The 17,267-nt window shown below is 43.5% G+C and overlaps 1 protein-coding gene across 1 annotated transcript; it reads right to left on the minus strand.

Moving 5' to 3' along the window:
- Positions 1-9,859: 9,859 nt before the first annotated feature.
- On the minus strand, positions 9,860-17,038 carry eif3i (eukaryotic translation initiation factor 3, subunit I). The gene is made up of 11 exons (XM_078175536.1): positions 16,910-17,038; positions 16,370-16,462; positions 16,194-16,281; positions 14,379-14,444; positions 14,081-14,230; positions 12,578-12,705; positions 12,238-12,348; positions 12,033-12,122; positions 10,717-10,790; positions 10,442-10,534; positions 9,860-10,338 (listed from the first exon to the last, which is right to left on the minus strand). Exons 1-11 carry the CDS (start codon positions 16,910-16,912, stop codon positions 10,257-10,259), a joined length of 978 nt encoding a protein of 325 aa, XP_078031662.1. The 5' UTR covers positions 16,913-17,038; the 3' UTR covers positions 9,860-10,256.
- Between the last annotated feature and the right edge of the window lie 229 nt (positions 17,039-17,267).

Below are 17,267 nucleotides of genomic sequence, written 5' to 3' on the forward strand. Positions count from 1 at the left end.
CATTTGGATTCAGTTTGAGTTTTTCCTGCGTTTCCTTTGAAACACCTGCAGCCTACACCTTCCCATTTTCAAAGAAGGGGAGCGGAGGGTGTGCTCCAACTATCAGGGTATCACACTGCTCAGCCTCATGGGTAAAGTTTACTCCAGGGTGCTGGAAAGGAGGCTCCGACTGATTATTGTACCTCGGCTTCAGGAGGAGCAATGCGGATTCCATCCTGGATGTGGAACAGTGGACCAGCTCTTTACCCTTGCGAGGCTGCTGAGGGGTTGTGGGAGTTTGTTCATCCAGTCTACATGTGCTTTGTGGACATGGAGAAGGCTTATGACCGCGTCTCTACGGGAGTCCTATGAGGGGTACTGCGGGACTACGGGGTACCGGGCTGGCTGCTACAAGCCATTCGATCCCTGCACGACCAAAGTGAGAGCACACTCTCGTGGGCGTTGGCCTCCACCAGGGTTGTCCCTTGTCACTGATCCTGTTTGTGATGTTCATGGACAGGATCTCGAGGCCTGGCCAGGGAGAGGAAGGGGTCCGGTTTGGGAACCTCGGAACCTGAAATCTGAAGTAAAGAGACGTTTCCCAGACTGACAGGGTGTCTGGGATTTTGTGTCTGAAATTCTTTAACAGTTTGTGTTTCAGACCAAAAGAAGAGGTGAAGAAAACTTGAAGTCCGGCACTGGGAGACATGGTTGGTTGTACTGTCGTCCTTGAGCCCCACTGATACCTATCCACCTTAATCCAAGCCCCGATGATACCTTGTGTGAATTGTTTGCGCAACTTCCGCCGTTGAATCAAAACCGTTGATTTCTAAAACTAACAGTTTGTTTACAGTCCTCTATTCTTCTTTCCAAGAGCAACTGGGAAATAAAACGTGGAACACACCACCTGTTATAACTCAAACTGGATCATGTGGTCATACCTCTGCCATCTCTGACAGCCATCTCAAAGCAACTGAGCACGCTAGCAATTAGCTCACCTCGCTCCGTGAAAATATTACTAACTTTAACATGTCCCGAGCAGCTTAAGGTAACATCTGCTCCTTCTAAAGATGATTTCTGATTTCTGATGACTTATTAAGAGACACTAGCACATAATTCAGTATTAACTGTAGCTCCATGTAAAGTGAATAAATGTGATGTTTCTCAGCTAATCCTCCGCTCGTCTGCGTTAACCACGCAGTTTACACGTTTTGTTGACTTCTGATTTATTAAAAACTGTTCTGAGTGAAACATGAAGCTGAATTTAGCAGCAGACCTCAGTAACGACTAAACACATATTTCACAGTTTATTTTCTAATGTAGGTTGAGACTGAAGTCAGACGGGGAAAGACAGGGATATCATGTACTGACGCTGAGTGACGCACCTGTCAGTCTTTATCACACTTTATTTCTCATATCAATGGTAACCATGGCAACAGGAACAATCCTTTTTTGTTCTGGTCACATGTTCAACACACAGTTGCTGAAGACAAAAATTTAGCTCAGACTGGTCGTTACAGACATGGACAGGGGTGGCTGTGGCTCAGAATTAGAGTGGGTCACCCACCAATGGAAAGATCAGCGGTTTGATCTCCGGCTCCTCCAGTCTGCATGTCCAAGTATCCTTGAGCAAGATACTGAACCCCAAATTGCTCCTGATGGCTGTTCCATTGCTGTGTGTTAAAAACTGGGTAGCAGGTGGCACCTTGTATGGTAGCCAAGACACCAGTGTATGAATGTGTGTGAATGTGACTCATAGTGTAAAGAGCACTTTGAGTGGTCTGATGACTAGAAAGGTGCATTAAATATTTGTTGGAGGCAAATTACTTATAAAAGAACCAGCGTTGGCGGTTAGCCACCCAGAGTAGCCACTGGGGCTAACCACAGACAGTCTATGGGACTAACTAGCTCACCGCTACTTCCTCTATCTCACAGGAAGTTGTGACCATAATCATTTCTGCAGTAGTGCCCTCAGGAATAAGGTGGATACTCTCCTGCTGCGATGATAGGCCCTTTTTGTAATCCTGTTTGATCATGTGTTCTTGCAGCAAACCTGGTTTACACTGTATTCATATTTACATTTGTTTCAACCTCAGTGAAGAGGCATGAATCTGTGACTGTTAATTTGCTCCTTCCTGTTCTCTATGCTGAGTGTAAACCCCACCCATCACCCCTGAACTGGAGCTCCGTGTAGTGTAAAACAAACGCCACAACTCCTTCTCAGCTGTGGTGTGAACCAGGTCTGCTTTACTGTGACGAAAAGCACCCAAATTATAACTGTTCCTAATATAGTCCAGTCAATCTGACTCAAAAAAGGCCCAACCTAGGAGAAATAGCAATAGTAATGTTTCATAGTTTTTATTGATCTTAATATCGTCCTGCATCATATATTAAAAGTATACCTTCATGGATTTAGTGGAACATTATTTTTAAGGTTGAAAGCAAAGTTTCAACATTCCACAGTGACACAGTCTGAGTGAAATCATGTTGTCTTTAGTTTAAGTGACTGCTGCTGACAGAAACATGTTGGCGTGTTGATGATCCTGATGCATCATACCTGGATGGAGACAAGAAATGAACAGGACGGTACTGTCTGCTGCTGTTTTAACAAAGTGCCTGTAAGCTGCATCAGTTCAGTGAGGTAGCTGTCACGTGATGTGCCGACGCATGTTTTGCGTGTCAGACGCCCCAGCCCTATGATGGATAAACGTAAAGGATCAGTCAATCTGTACCAAGAAATTACTGATGCAGGGGAAAGGGCAATGACACTGATCTACAAATAACGGAGAAAAAGAGTCTCTCAATAAGAAACAATGACTTACAGCAAAACGGCTTTCCACCCTCACAACCAATGTGCCAACATCTACACTGATCAGCCAGAACATTAAAACCACTGTCAGGTGAAGTGAATAACATTGATCATTTTGTTACTCTCCAATGTTCTGCTGAGGAACCTTGGGTCCTGGCATTCATGTGGACACCACTTGACACGCATCACCCACCCATACACCATTACAGACCAACACGCCCTCTCATGGCAACGGCACTCCCTAATGGCAGTGTGCCCCCCTGGACAGGACAATTGCTCAGAAATGACCAGGGGTATGTGACTAAGAGCTCAAGGTGTCAACCTGGCCTCCAAATTCCCCAGATCCCAATCTGATTGAACATCTATTGGGCATGCTGATACCTTACCTCACGACCCACAGGACTAAAAGGATCCCTCCACAATGCTTTGGTGCCAGACAACACAAGACAACCCCAGAGGTCCTGTCTCCAGGCCTCGACAGGTCAGAGGCCCCATCATAGATCGGACTTGGCTCTGACCTGTCGAGGCCTGGACAAAGGATCACTGGGGCACTGTTTTATCCCACAGATGCTTGATTAGATTGGGATATGGGGAATTTGTCATGTTCCTTGGACCATTCCTGAGCAGTTTCTGCAGTTGGGCAAGGTGCAATGCATTGCTGAGGGGCTCCTACCATCAGGGGTACTGTTGCAATAATCTGTGGTACTTTGTCTATAACAATGTTTAAGGGGGTGGAGTGCATTAAGGGGCATCCACATGAATACAAGGACCAAAGGTTTCCCAGCAGAACATTGCACATTGATAAAATGACTGTTAGTTTTGGCTGATCGGTGTAAAACTGCAATGTGTTACAGCTTCAGTTTACCATCAGGTTCAGGAAGGGAAACTTACCTCTACTAGACGAATAGGGCCAGAGGATCCAAGACTCATGCCTTACTCCCGTCCATTTTGACCAGGACTCTGTTCCTTGGTCCTTGTTGGAGTTTGTGCGCTGCAGCTGCAAGTCAGGTTGTGGTGTAAATGTTGTCAAAGGCTTGAGTGCTCCCTATAACAGAGGTGTTAAGAACTATGCCTTCCTACCTCATTAACCTCTTTACCATTTATCATTAATATAAATGACCTTCATTCAGTCTTAAGAACTTATGCAATTCACAACACTCTTGGGGCGTGGCAGGATGTAAAGAAACTTTGTGGATCTGGTCTTGGAATCTCTACGCTAGCTCCTCTATTCTCCGAACCAGACCTGCCACCCTCAATTGCCCTATGGCTAAGCCACGCCCCCTCCACTCACTCGGACAAACTATCAACATTCAGTGACCGCCGCTATGGCAGGTGTCACAGTACACGGTATTTTGCAGGAGGCAATTGATGATTTTTGGGGACATAACGATCAGATGTCATTGAGAAGTAACCAAAAGGGCCTAAACTACACATTGGAGGGATATATTCATCATTTTATTGTTGAGAAGGTCGATGAAGAGCTTAAATTACAAGCCAAAATTTACAGGTCACAGTGTACGCTTGTGAACCGCATCTGGTTGCCGTCACCATCAAAGACAACAAGTTAAAGTGCCACTGAAGTTAAGGTTTTTGGCTCAGAATATGAGAAAAGGATAACGGCCTTTTTACCATCTTTACCAAGAGTGTCTCTCCGTTAGTTTGGTGCTACAGTATTTACACTGAATCATTCAGCATAACGTTTGCCAACCTTTGTTATCTCTGCCATTACAGATAAGTTAATGAAGCTAAGCTCCAGAAGTTAACGTTAGCTTAACTAGAGCCCTTTGGACAACAGCTAACAATGATGTACGATCACCAAAGTACAAAACTAGAACAAAATAGGCTAATGAACTCCCAGCAAACAAGGTGACATGATGAACAACGCAGCTAGGAGCTAACGTTAGGCTAACTTTAGCTAACGTTAGCTAGAGATGTTAAAGATAACTTTATATTTCTTTCCAGCAAAGTGACAATATGTTGCCTCAAACACAATGTTGACTTACCTTAGGACAGATGTAGACATCATTGTTAATCTTATTCACGTTGAGTTGATGTTGTGGTCTAACGTTACCACTAGGGCTGGACGATTATGGCAAAAATTGAAATCACGATTATTAAACATGATTATAAGTTGGTCGTGTTGCCTTGGGGGGCAGACACCACAGCGTGACAAACTTTGCAAACAATTTCTTTTTGCTCGACGTCCGTCAACTTGAAGCCAAAATGTTTCCAGATGACTGAAGTTGTCCTACCTTTCTTCTCAACCAAAGGCTGCCTTTCTGCCATGTTCTCAATCGCTCGCTCCACATATTATTGATCCACACACGTCACATGCTTGCTGCTGCTGCTGCACGTAACACAGGTGCATTCACGGTGCTTTTCCAGCACAGGAACTTACATACAGCACACGATTAAAATTCGATTAATCGTCCAGCCCTAGTTACCACACAACTTTATCCAAAGGAGACACTTTTCTCGGTTGAGATGTGGTTTAAAGTGTAAAAAATACACCTCGTCGCCCAGCCTCTCAGGATACCTTGTGTCAGAGTTGCATGTATCCCATGCACACCGTTTGACCATTTTTAAACATCAAATCTCAGAAAAAGCTCATAAAACCGAACAAAACTGACTTTCTGTAATGCATTTCAATGGACATCCAGGCAGAGAATGTCCCAGTGTATGGGAATGTCTATGTGCACTGTGATTGGCTCATCGTGTTTGAGGGCGGGGCTTAGCCATAGGTAAATTGAGAAGTCCCTGCTTACAAAGTGAAAAGAACATGGTATACACCGGTTTCAGCACCTGTTTACTGAAGGTTCTCTTAAATCTTTTGTAGATTTCAGAACAGAATTTGGAATTCCCAAACAGGGATATTATAAATACCTACAAATTCGTGACTTAATTACTTTTCTCAAAAGAGCAGGACGACTCTCCCTGGGGTTGTCAAGAATGGAGGAAATTCTGGAAAGCTCCACGTCATTAAAAAGGAAGATCTCCAATCTATAGTTCTCTGTTAGAACATCATAGCTGGTCCCACTGAAGACTGTATGGCAGAAAGATTTGGGTCGTGAGTTTACAGATGATCAGTGGAAATGTATATGTCAGAATGTTTTCACAGAATTATAAATCTATGCACAGGAAGTATGTTACCCTGCTACATCTGAGTAAGATACAGTACAGGCCAAAAGTTTGGACACACCTTCTCATTGAATGCGTTTTCTTTATTTTCATGACTATTTACATTGTAGATTCTCACTGAAGGCATCAAAACTGAATGAACACATGTGGAGTTATGTACTTAACAAAAAAAGGTGAAATAACTGAAAACATGTTTTATATTCTAGTTTCTTCAAAATAGCCACCCTTTGCTCTGATTACTGCTTTGCACACTCTTGGCATTCTCTCCATGAGCTTCAAGAGGTAGTCACCTGAAATGGTTTTCCAACAGTCTTGAAGGAGTTCCCAGAGGTGTTCAGCACTTGTTGGCCCCTTTGTCTTCACTCTGCGGTCCAGCTCACCCCAAACCATCTGGATTGGGTTCAGGTCCGGTGACTGTGGAGGCCAGGTCATCTGCCGCAGCACTCCATCACTCTCCTTCTTGGTCAAATAGCCCTTACACAGCCTGGAGGTGTGTTTGGGGTCATTGTCCTGTTGAAAAATAAATGATCGTCCAACTAAACGCAAACCGGATGGGATGGCATGTCGCTGCAGGATGCTGTGGTAGCCATGCTGGTTCAGTGTGCCTTCAATTTTGAATAAATCCCCAACAGTGTCACCAGCAAAACACCCCCACACCATCACACCTCCTCCTCCATGCTTCACAGTAGGAACCAGGCATGTGGAATCCATCTGTTCACCTTTTCTGCGTCTCACAAAGACACGGCGGTTGGAACCAAAGATCTCAAATTTGGACTCATCAGACCAAAGCACAGATTTCCACTGGTCTAATGTCCATTCCTTGTGTTTCTTGGCCCAAACAAATCTCTTCTGCTTGTTGCCTCTCCTTAGCAGTGGTTTCCTAGCAGCTATTTGACCATGAAGGCCTGATTCGCGCAGTCTCCTCTTAACAGTTGTTCTAGAGATGGGTCTGCTGCTAGAACTCTGTGTGGCATTCATCTGGTCTCTGATCTGAGCTGCTGTTAACTTGCCATTTCTGAGGCTGGTGACTCGGATGAACTTATCCTCAGAAGCAGAGGTGACTCTTGGTCTTCCTTTCCTGGGTCGGTCCTCATGTGTGCCAGTTTCGTTGTAGCGCTTGATGGTTTTTGCGACTCCACTTGGGGACACATTTAAAGTTTTTGCAATTTTCCGGACTGACTGACCTTCATTTCTTAAAGTAATGATGGCCACTCGTTTTTCTTTAGTTAGCTGATTGGTTCTTGCCATAATATGAATTTTAACAGTTGTCCAATAGGGCTGTCGGCTGTGTATTAACCTGACTTCTGCACAACACAACTGATGGTCCCAACCCCATTGATAAAGCAAGAAATTCCACTAATTAACCCTGATAAGGCACACCTGTGAAGTGGAAACCATTTCAGGTGACTACCTCTTGAAGCTCATGGAGAGAATGCCAAGAGTGTGCAAAGCAGTAATCAGAGCAAAGGGTGGCTATTTTGAAGAAACTAGTCGTCTTCCTGAGAACATGGGAACCTCTTATGGATCTTTGACCATCCTCCTGCATTGTTTGTATGTTGAAGTATGAATGGCTGTTTTTTTGTTTGTTTATTTGTGCTTTTCTTCATGATTGCTTACTGTAGGGTTTTGATTTCTGGTGACAGTGTTGACGTTGTCAGTTAATTATCAGTTATTGATTGAGAGTTTCACAAATCACACAGACAACTTGAATTTAGCACTTTCATGGTGTTTATCCTGGGTAAATTGAACTTGCTTCACAGTACAGGCTTTTGGGTTGACTAACCCGTCTGGATTACTTGTACTACAAAGCTGGTTATCAGCAAATTCAGTCAACTCTGGGTTTTCCTCTCCAGTGTTGAGCTTGTTCATGCGTAAGAGTCAGGGGTTTTAATAATGATCGACATCATCGGAGCCATGAATGAAGGAGGCTGCTTCATATCATATGAGATGAAATAAACTGTCACTGGCGTGGGGTGTGAAGGATACTCTGTAATCTTGTTATAAAAAATGCAAGGGCGTAGGTTTGATTTTCCCATTGGTAGGGACATAAAAGTGCTCCATGGCGGCGACCTGTACGTTGATGATTTTTTAATGCAATTTCACATCATGTGAAACTTATCACTGTTTTATAATCCATATTTAGATATCTACACTAAATACAAGAATGTCTTGGTTAATGTGTCCTCTAATGTTATCAGTTACATGAATATAGACTGATACTTCACCACATCTGCCCGTATGTGTTTCCCAGGGTCAACTATAACAACAACAGTACACTCTGAAGGGGCTTAACTTCAGTACCAGCCTGCGGTCTGCAGTTGGGTTGGTAATAGTGATCCGAATTGATATTGATATCGGGTAAAAACATGTATTATGCATGAATCAATATTTTTACTTACCCCTAGTCACAATGCTGAATCTCACTATCAATATAAATCCTTCACGATTCAGTCTCACCTGTGAGGCTCCTGTCTCTTCTCTATCTCCCCCTGTCTCTCTTCCTGCCTCTCCTCCTCCATCTCCTCCAGTCTCTCTACTACTTGTCATCTGACAAAAAATATATTGATGCAAGACACGTGAACAGTGGGACAATTTGAGATGCAACAGTCATAGATTTTGATTGTTGTAGCCTGAGGAAAACATACTGTATGTTTTACAATTGTGTAATTCATTAAACAACATCTGAATGTATATAGGCTAAAGAACAGCCATAACACAAGTTAGTCAGCTTCATCATGTTAAACATAAATAAAATAAATCAACAAAAATGTAAATGCTCCAAAATCATTATAATACAACAGTGTGCAAAATGTTGCACTTACACCCAATATCTATTACATGAATATGACTCAGCTTTGGTGTTTTTACTGGGAGCAGTGGATCTCTATTCTCCTAAGTCTCTCCTTCACACACCATGGATGCTGAAGACTGTCACTGAAGGAGCTATTATTTATAGTGTTTACACTTTATTTATTCAGACTGTTTCTATCATGTCATCTTACTACAAACATTAATTTAAACTGTGTCATCACTACATGACATCTATGATTGCTGATGGAGCATATGAAGTGGAATTTCATGTTCTCTGGCATATAATATTGATCTAATAGTTGCCAAACTTAGCTCAGCTAGTATTAGCTCGTTAGCATCTCATTCTCTAGCAAAGAGCTGCCAAGAACGCCATTCAGTTAGTCTAACATCAACAGGTGGTGGCAGAAAATACGATTTTTTTTTTTAGCTTATTTACTGAACCAACCGACTCACCGTTCACACTCGGTGCTCCGGTGACACGCGTGTCGTTCCCTCACGAACTGCCGTGAACTGTACAGTGACGCGCACCCACAGTCAGTGGAGAGAGCGGCGCTGGGGAGGACCAATCACACGCTATCAAAATAATGGTTGAGCCAATTGATGAGCAATACGAGATTAGAGGTGGGACGTATGGTAGACACCAACGATTGTTAACCCTTTGTGTACCATATTGAGCGGACGCCAACAGCCAGTGTTTATATTGGTCAGGACAATACAGAAGGGGCTGAATACTGATAGGGACGTGTCCCTACCCAATCCCACACCAATGAAAAAATGTACAAACATTGAAAATAATATCCAATAATTCACTGTCGACCAAGACTTACATGTTACAGGCTGTATGTGACATATTAGTAGTATTAGTAGTATTTTCTACCATCATACATGAAGGTGCAATGAGCTGGTAAAATGGCTCCTCTACATGTGGTTGTTTGGAGTTTTATTCTCGAGAAATGTGCATTATCATAACTTTGTAAAAATGTGTTCATTATTTATACACCCTGACCAGAAAAATCCGACCACTTTTGTTTTAGATTGCTTTCTGTAGGGTTTCTATTTTTGTTAACAGTGTCAATTATCAATCATTGATCAACTGAGAGTCGCACAAATCAGACAGACAACTTGAATTTAGCACTTTTATGGTGACTTGTGGTGGAATGGCTTACAACAGAAACTAAATCAATAACTCAGATTAAATAGACTTGGGAATCGGGGAGTGTGGGTTGTAAGTCCAGTCATGAGGCTCCACAGGTCCAGGGTACAAAAACTGCTTGTGATCCCACCGAGACAGTTTCCAGTGATGTTAGAAAAATGACTTCAGAAACACCAGAAACTCTCGTGACGTCTTTACCTTTATTTGAAGTAATCTGTGAGAGGTGCACTGACTTCAGATCAGTTCAGATGGAGGGACTGAGGCCAGGTGTTTACACTGTAAATGCACTTGAGTCTGTTATTCCTTCTTCCTGACTGGACTGAGTGCGATGTCAGCTGTAGCTGTGGGGTCGGGGGGCCTGACTGTTTACGCCTCCAGTTCAAAGTCAAAGTACTGAGGGTCAAAGTAATGAATCCTTACGTATCCGTCCTCTCCTCCGCTGCTGTAACTGTAAACGATAAGCACCAGAAAAAAGTTAGCGATGCACACAGAGAACTTTTGACCAGCCTGCCTCACAGAGCGGTGTGTTACCAGGTGAGTCCGTCTCTTACCTCTTGCCGTCAGGGTGGAATGCCACACAGTTGATGGGGCCGAAATGACCTTTGACTCTGCCGAACTCCTCCTCATAGGCAGCGTGGAAGAACCTGAGTGGAGAGGAAAAAGCAGGTTAGCGCCTCATTTTGAAAAGTCAGCGGCGCAGTGGAAATGTGACCAAGCACATTTGGAGCCCCGCCCCCTCAACACTAAAAGTACTGCATGTTTATTACTAATATGAGGAGGTTCTCTTCTGTCCTCTGCTGTGAACCTCCGACACCCTTTAACTCACCTGGCCTCAAATTTGCCGATCCTGGTGGAGGTGGTTGTGACCTCCATGGCCTCCTGTCCACCTCCCATCACCACCTGAATCACACGCACAGAACACAAGTGTCAAAAGTTTGGGATGAGACACAGTTTTATCTACCGTACAATGGACGACTTTGAAAAGACCGACAGCTTAAACGTGACAAAAACTGTGATTAACTTTGGCTGTTTGTGTAGATTAGTGTTGGAACTGTAACTAATGTACACATGTAAACAGCCATCACCGTCCCTCTCCCCTCTCCGGGCCATAGACGCGAGCTGTGGGAGCGGGCGGTAACAAGATTAAGAAATCTGTCCCGTGCAGGGCCCTGGAGCGACCCTATTGGTTGTTGACACGTTCAGGTCACTGAACTGAATTTACATGAGCCAAGATTAAAATTTACAGTAATAATAAACAGGTTTGATTTTATCAGAACGTCAAGACAAGAAAAAGACTGACGTAATGTGGGACTTATACTTCTGTGTCAAATCAACACCGTATCAACGCCATAGCCTGACTACACCTCCCCAGTAATGTAACTCCAAGTCACAGCAACGCAGACCTCCTGTCTATCTCTGTAAGCTGAAACCATTTCCCTCAGTGGAAACAAAGCTTTGATTTACTTTAATTTCACAGCTAAGAAACAATAAATTGTGAAGACAATAAAGCCTCCACAAAAACAGCATTTTAAGTCTTGTGTGTGATTTATCCTGGCTTCATATGAGCAGAGGAAATCTCTGCTAGCTGCTAGGCTAATTTATCCAATGTAAAATGCCATAGGCTTGTGCTAACAACGTTAGCATGTTGTATTTGTGGGGAAAATGTGTCCAGATAAAGACAAGTGTTTGTCTGTGAATGCTGCGAGTTATAGTGAAGCTGATTTGTGTACTTGTGTTTGAAACTGTCTCTATTAAGCCATGTTTAATGTGTGTTTAATGTGTGTTTTGAATCAACTAAACTTTACAGCACTTCACATAAACCTCCACCGCCGACTAGTGTTTTTGAGGTGTAACTGCAGAGTGACACAGACACACCACCACACAAATATAAACGCTCACAACAGTGTAGGCTGCGGCGTAGGGTCTGCATAGAGCTGACGCACAGATGTAAATTCAGCTTCAGACAACTCGTTCAAGTTTTATGACCACTTTACATCAAACGGTCAGGATCACATGAGATCAACTGTCGTGATTTTATTCCCACGTTGGAAACTCGTCCGTGACAGTAAACCTGCTTGAAAAGTCGTCGGGTTGTAGGATACAGCGCCTTCACTTGTTGTTACTACACAAGTCTTCACTTACATGATCCATGATGGGGGAGATGGCAGCTGAGTTGACCGGTCTCTCTGTCTTGAAAGTCTTGATGTGATCCAGAGAAGTGGAGTCAAACAGCTGAGAGGAAAAAGACAAACTGTTACATCAAACAGCAGGCGGTGTGGTGACACAAATCTTCACATGCTGTCTGGTTTATAGCTGCAACGACCAGGAGAGGACCCAGACATCGTACCTTAGCTGTGTTGTCCTTGGAGGCACTGATGAACATGGTGAGATCCACTGATGTCTGGATGTCGTTGATCTGCTTGGTGTGCTCTTTGGCCTTCTTCAGGATCTCTCCAGACTGCCCACAGATAACACAGTCACAACATTTCACTTTAAAGATTCTCTTCAAGAGAAACTTTGTCTGAAATCTCACATTTATATTTTCAGTTACTGCGATAGGTTTAGACATCTTTACAGGCAAACTAAGAAGGTGTTCTCCACTCTAGGTTATTTATTGTTTGGGGCTAAATATCCATGATCATTTATTATATTCCCGTATGTTCCCAGTAAGAGCGTGTGTCTCCAACCTTGGCGCTGAACTGGTTGAACTCTCCGTTCTCGTGACCAGCGATGACAAACTCTCCCAGGGGTCCCCACACAGCACTGGTGATCTTGTGGTCACTGCAGGGTACTGACAGGTACGGCTGGTTGTCCTCTGCAGAGACAGAGGGACAGACTCACTCAGCGTACCTCTGAGAGGAGACATAGTCCTGCTGATCAATGAATTCTCAGACAGGACGACTGCCAAAAGGTGAATACAGTATGAATCAGTTCTGTGTGAAGGCAAAGGGAGCGTCAGCAGACGAACCAGAAAATGTTCAGTTAAAGGGGAACTAAAATTCACATGTTATCCCTGTGGTCTGGGACGGTCCAGAAATATTAGTGAACATGAACAACTCTGCTGAATCCAAAAACTAAAGTGCGAAAACTCTAATTTGTGAGGTCATAGGGTATGAAGGAGCTGCTCCACTGACAGTGAATAATGGAAGATGGTCTAGATCAGTGGTTCCCAACTGGTCCAGATTTTTCTTTCGTCATTAGTTCAAGGTCCATGCAGTTTAATACATCCAGCGTCATACTTGAGTTTGGCCATGTCGTCAAGCTAGTTTGCTGTCTCTGTTAAGTAGCTGTCCGTTAGTCGCTCACTCTACAGCAGGAAACGGCACTTCAATATTAAAAGCTCAGTGCTGGAAATTCACTGCACTTCAAAATAAATTGTATTTTTTTACAAACATGACACAATCACAAGTAGGACTGCCCCCCTCATAGTCGACCAAACGTTAGACAACCAGAAAGGTCATCAGTCGGTAAGATTTCACTGGTGGCTTAGTCGTAGAAATAAAAAAACTTGAAACTCTATCAGGAGTAATAGGCGCAGCGCCTTGTCAAAATAAATCAAAACCTATATGACTGGATCATGTGTGACTTTAATGTGAAAGGACAGACACAGGAAGTGTCCACGCTCAGCAGTCAGACACAAGTCAGGTCAATTTCCAGGGCTGGTACCTCAACTCAAACCACCAAAATATATCATTTAATCATTACATTCATATCAGAAACATGCAGGAGACTAGTCCACTGATGGACCCTGATGAGGACTGTTGGTCCACTAGGAACAGTCTTAGTCGGGGTCAGCTCTAAAAAGTAGTGTTCTTACTTTGTCAATACAAAAAAAAACAAAAACGATAATTTGACACTTACAAGAAGACTGATTTACAATCATCTTCTATGCATTTGCATCCATAAACACTGTATCTAACTCCTTCTCCTAATATTATAAACCAAAGCAACACAAGTTAATTCTAAAGGGCACACAATGACAAAAGGGGAATGTTCAATTGTAGCTTGACAGTATGTGATTTAACAAGTTTAACATTGATGTCAAATTCATACAGTGCATATTTAATGGTCTTATAGACCCCAAATAAAAAAACCTGGATGTTCTTGGCATGTTTCTTTTATCAGCAACTTCTTGGTAAACTAATGGAAGTGGCAGTATTTGGCGTCTACGTGTATCGTGTGCTGTGTACCGATCTGCTGTGGATCCCTCAGGTCAAAGAAGTTCAGGAAGCACTGGTAACCCATCTGCTTGTCTGTGGAGAACATGATGATGTTGCCGCTGAAGTCGAAGCCGCACGTTCGCACAGCAGAGTTGGTGTTGAGCAGGGCCAGCTGTTTACCTGTGCGGCACACAGGGACAGAGACAGGAGGGTGAGTGGATTGACAATCTCAAACTACAGCTTGATCTGGTAAGTCTTATAATTAACTGACCGGGGAAACAAGAAACACACACATTTCATTCCTGGACTGCAGCTTGTTTTTACATACCTGTCTCACAGTCCCACAGTCGACAGCTGTTGTCTGCTGATCCCGTCAATACGTTTTTAGTGTCCCCTGAGGGTGGACATGTTAAGGAACTCAACATGTACGACACCCAGCTCATATGAGATCTAACATTACATCTAATCAAGTATGGCTGGGCGATACGACTACAAACGATATATCGATATATTTTCAAGCAAGATATAAATTTTGACAACACTGTTTATATCGATATAGGGTCAAGCTGCGTTACATGACACATACCAGTGTTCATCTCTCCTCTGTCACACTCTCTTCACAGCTCCGCTCACTCACTCACTCACTCACAAGTTCTCCATCAACACTCAGAGAGACACAGAGCTGCTCCTCTGTTTAATCTGTCTGTTCATTAGTCTACAGTGTGACATCGGTCTATATGTTGCATGTGCCACACTAAACCAGTCTGTGAGATGAATGAAATAACTGTGGCACACGTGCAATCCAGCGCTGCTACTTTGTGTGTGAGGTGGATCACAGTGCATCACCGTTCTTCTTGGTAGTTGTAGTCTAATGCGTGACACTGAGACTGTCTCTGTAGCCCCTTTTACACTGCCAGATTTTCCACGAATGTTGGGCCGTTTTGCCGGCAAGCTGCGAGCGTTTAGACACACAGAGCTGGATTGGCGAGTTGATCTGAGGCACCCAATTTTCCGCCTCGTAGGAGTAAACATACTGGTGGATCACTGTTGGTCTAAAAAGACCGAGGCGCCCTTCCGCCACGGGAGGTGCTGTTGAAGACTTGTGGGAGGAGCTGTTGATGACGCCGCACGTGCGAGCCACTGGCGGTGGATAAACAGGAAACAGCTGATAGCAGGAATTAGCGAGCAGCTAGTAGCAAGAGGGAAACACAAACCTGACAGACACTGTAAAGATGAGCAACTGGGGAGACAAGGAATTGTGCGCCCTCCTTGTCCTCGCAAACGAAGAGGCCATTAACCATCAGATGACGGGGACGGTGAAGGACGGGCCGACTTACGAGAGAATCACCGAAGGACTGACCAGCCGCGGCTTCCCTCCCACGTCACTGTTTACGTCACACGCTGAGCTACACATTTTGTTACTTGCTCACGCCCCCCATTGCCCCAAAAAAGGCACATTCTGTATAAACAAAAGTAGGTAGGCGGCATTTTGCTGCACTCCCCGATTTTGTTTTTATACTGCCAATGCTGAAAAAAGACTGATTGGACTTTCCTGCAAATTTGCACAATTCCTGTTTAAAAAGGGCTTCTGTCTCCATCCCTCCCTCGGCCTCTTTGTTGATGCTCTGTGCATAACTGAGATTAGTAGGCTTAATAAATAAAAATATTTAAATAATTTTCCACAACTAGATTCATTCAACTCTGCCCACAAAGATTTTTAATTGTTTCAAACCTACTTGATAATATAATACCTTTTATAATCACGTTATAGTTTTGTGTCCTGTGCTGCAAACCTTTAAACCTCTGTAGCTCCAGTGCTGTGTGCATAAAGTTAACGTACAGCTCTATTTATTTATTCTATGCATCATTTTTCAGTTGTGCAGCTGTTTATTTTCAAACAGGGTAGAAAATCCCCGTCTTTGCATTTTAATCTGATCACAGTCTGTGTTTATAAAAGTGCTTGTGACATCTCAAATGTTGCTTTGACTTGCAACTTTAAACATGGGGCCCATTTCATAGAAAATAAATATGTACATCGTGTATCACCAATCAGCCTGTGAATACCGAGATATAATTTTTTTGCCCCTATCACTCAGCCCTATGTTCAAGTTAAAACAACAGTGTACATCTCAGTAAAGGATACAGTCACAGTCGACACACCACACAGCTCCTGTGTGTCCATTGTAGGTGCCAAGCCTCTCTCCATTGACAGAGTACCACACGTTGGCTACCTACAGTGAGACACATGACAATACAAGTTAACGCTAAACATACAAGCAGGTAGAATAACATGATGACATTTTATCACTATGATCTCACCGTGTCTTTGGCTACAGAGAAGAGCAGGTCTCCTTCTCTGTTGTACTTGATTTGAGTGATGGACCTCTCATGGCCCTGGAGCAGGATGGGTTTCTGTGGGGAGCAGCGTACATCAGTATCTGGACAGTCTGAATGATTTAGAAAAGACTTTAATCTGTCAACCTGAGATACAAACAGTCTTCAGTTGAGCAGCTCACCCCATTCATTGTTATGGCGCTGCCTGGCAGGGAACCCAACTAAGGCTGTGGTCTGTGCTGACAAACCTGATATTAACGTTGAGTTTACTCATTAATCTGCACACACGGTACACCTGTCCAGCTCCACCTGCTGTCAGAGGCCGGTGAATCACCCTGCATCGCCCACATCACGCCGCTAACAGAGGCTAACACATATGTTAGCGGCGGCTAATATGAAAGCTAACGTTAGCCCGGGTAGCTAAAAATGCTAGCTAAACTGGAGCTAACAGTTTCAGTAAGAGGATAAACGTTATTCTGGGAATCATTTAACTAATACAAGACCGTCACCGAGGAATATACACACCATTTTGTCAGCAACGTGTTTCCAGTCGATCCAGTATCTTTACTTCGCCTCACGTTAAGAGGGAAAAGATGATAACTCGTGTTACAGGCGCCGGAGCCGCGGCGGAAGAGGAAGGTGACGCACTTCCGGGGAACAACAACAAGATGGCGTTAGCACGGCCTCTAACGGTGGTCCTCCACTCTAGCATGTTGTAGGTAGTTACTGAAACAACCACAACACTGTGTCCATTCAGTTTTGTTTTACCTTCAAATATCTCAAAGTTTCTAATTTTTTAAAATAAAATATTCATATTAATTAGTGAGGTAATGAAAGTGTTTTAATGACATTTAAATCGATTAATTAATGGTAAAGCACACAA

Source organism: Epinephelus lanceolatus, chromosome 16 (assembly GCF_041903045.1).
Source record: "Epinephelus lanceolatus isolate andai-2023 chromosome 16, ASM4190304v1, whole genome shotgun sequence".
Taxonomy (NCBI): Eukaryota; Metazoa; Chordata; class Actinopteri; order Perciformes; family Serranidae; genus Epinephelus; species Epinephelus lanceolatus.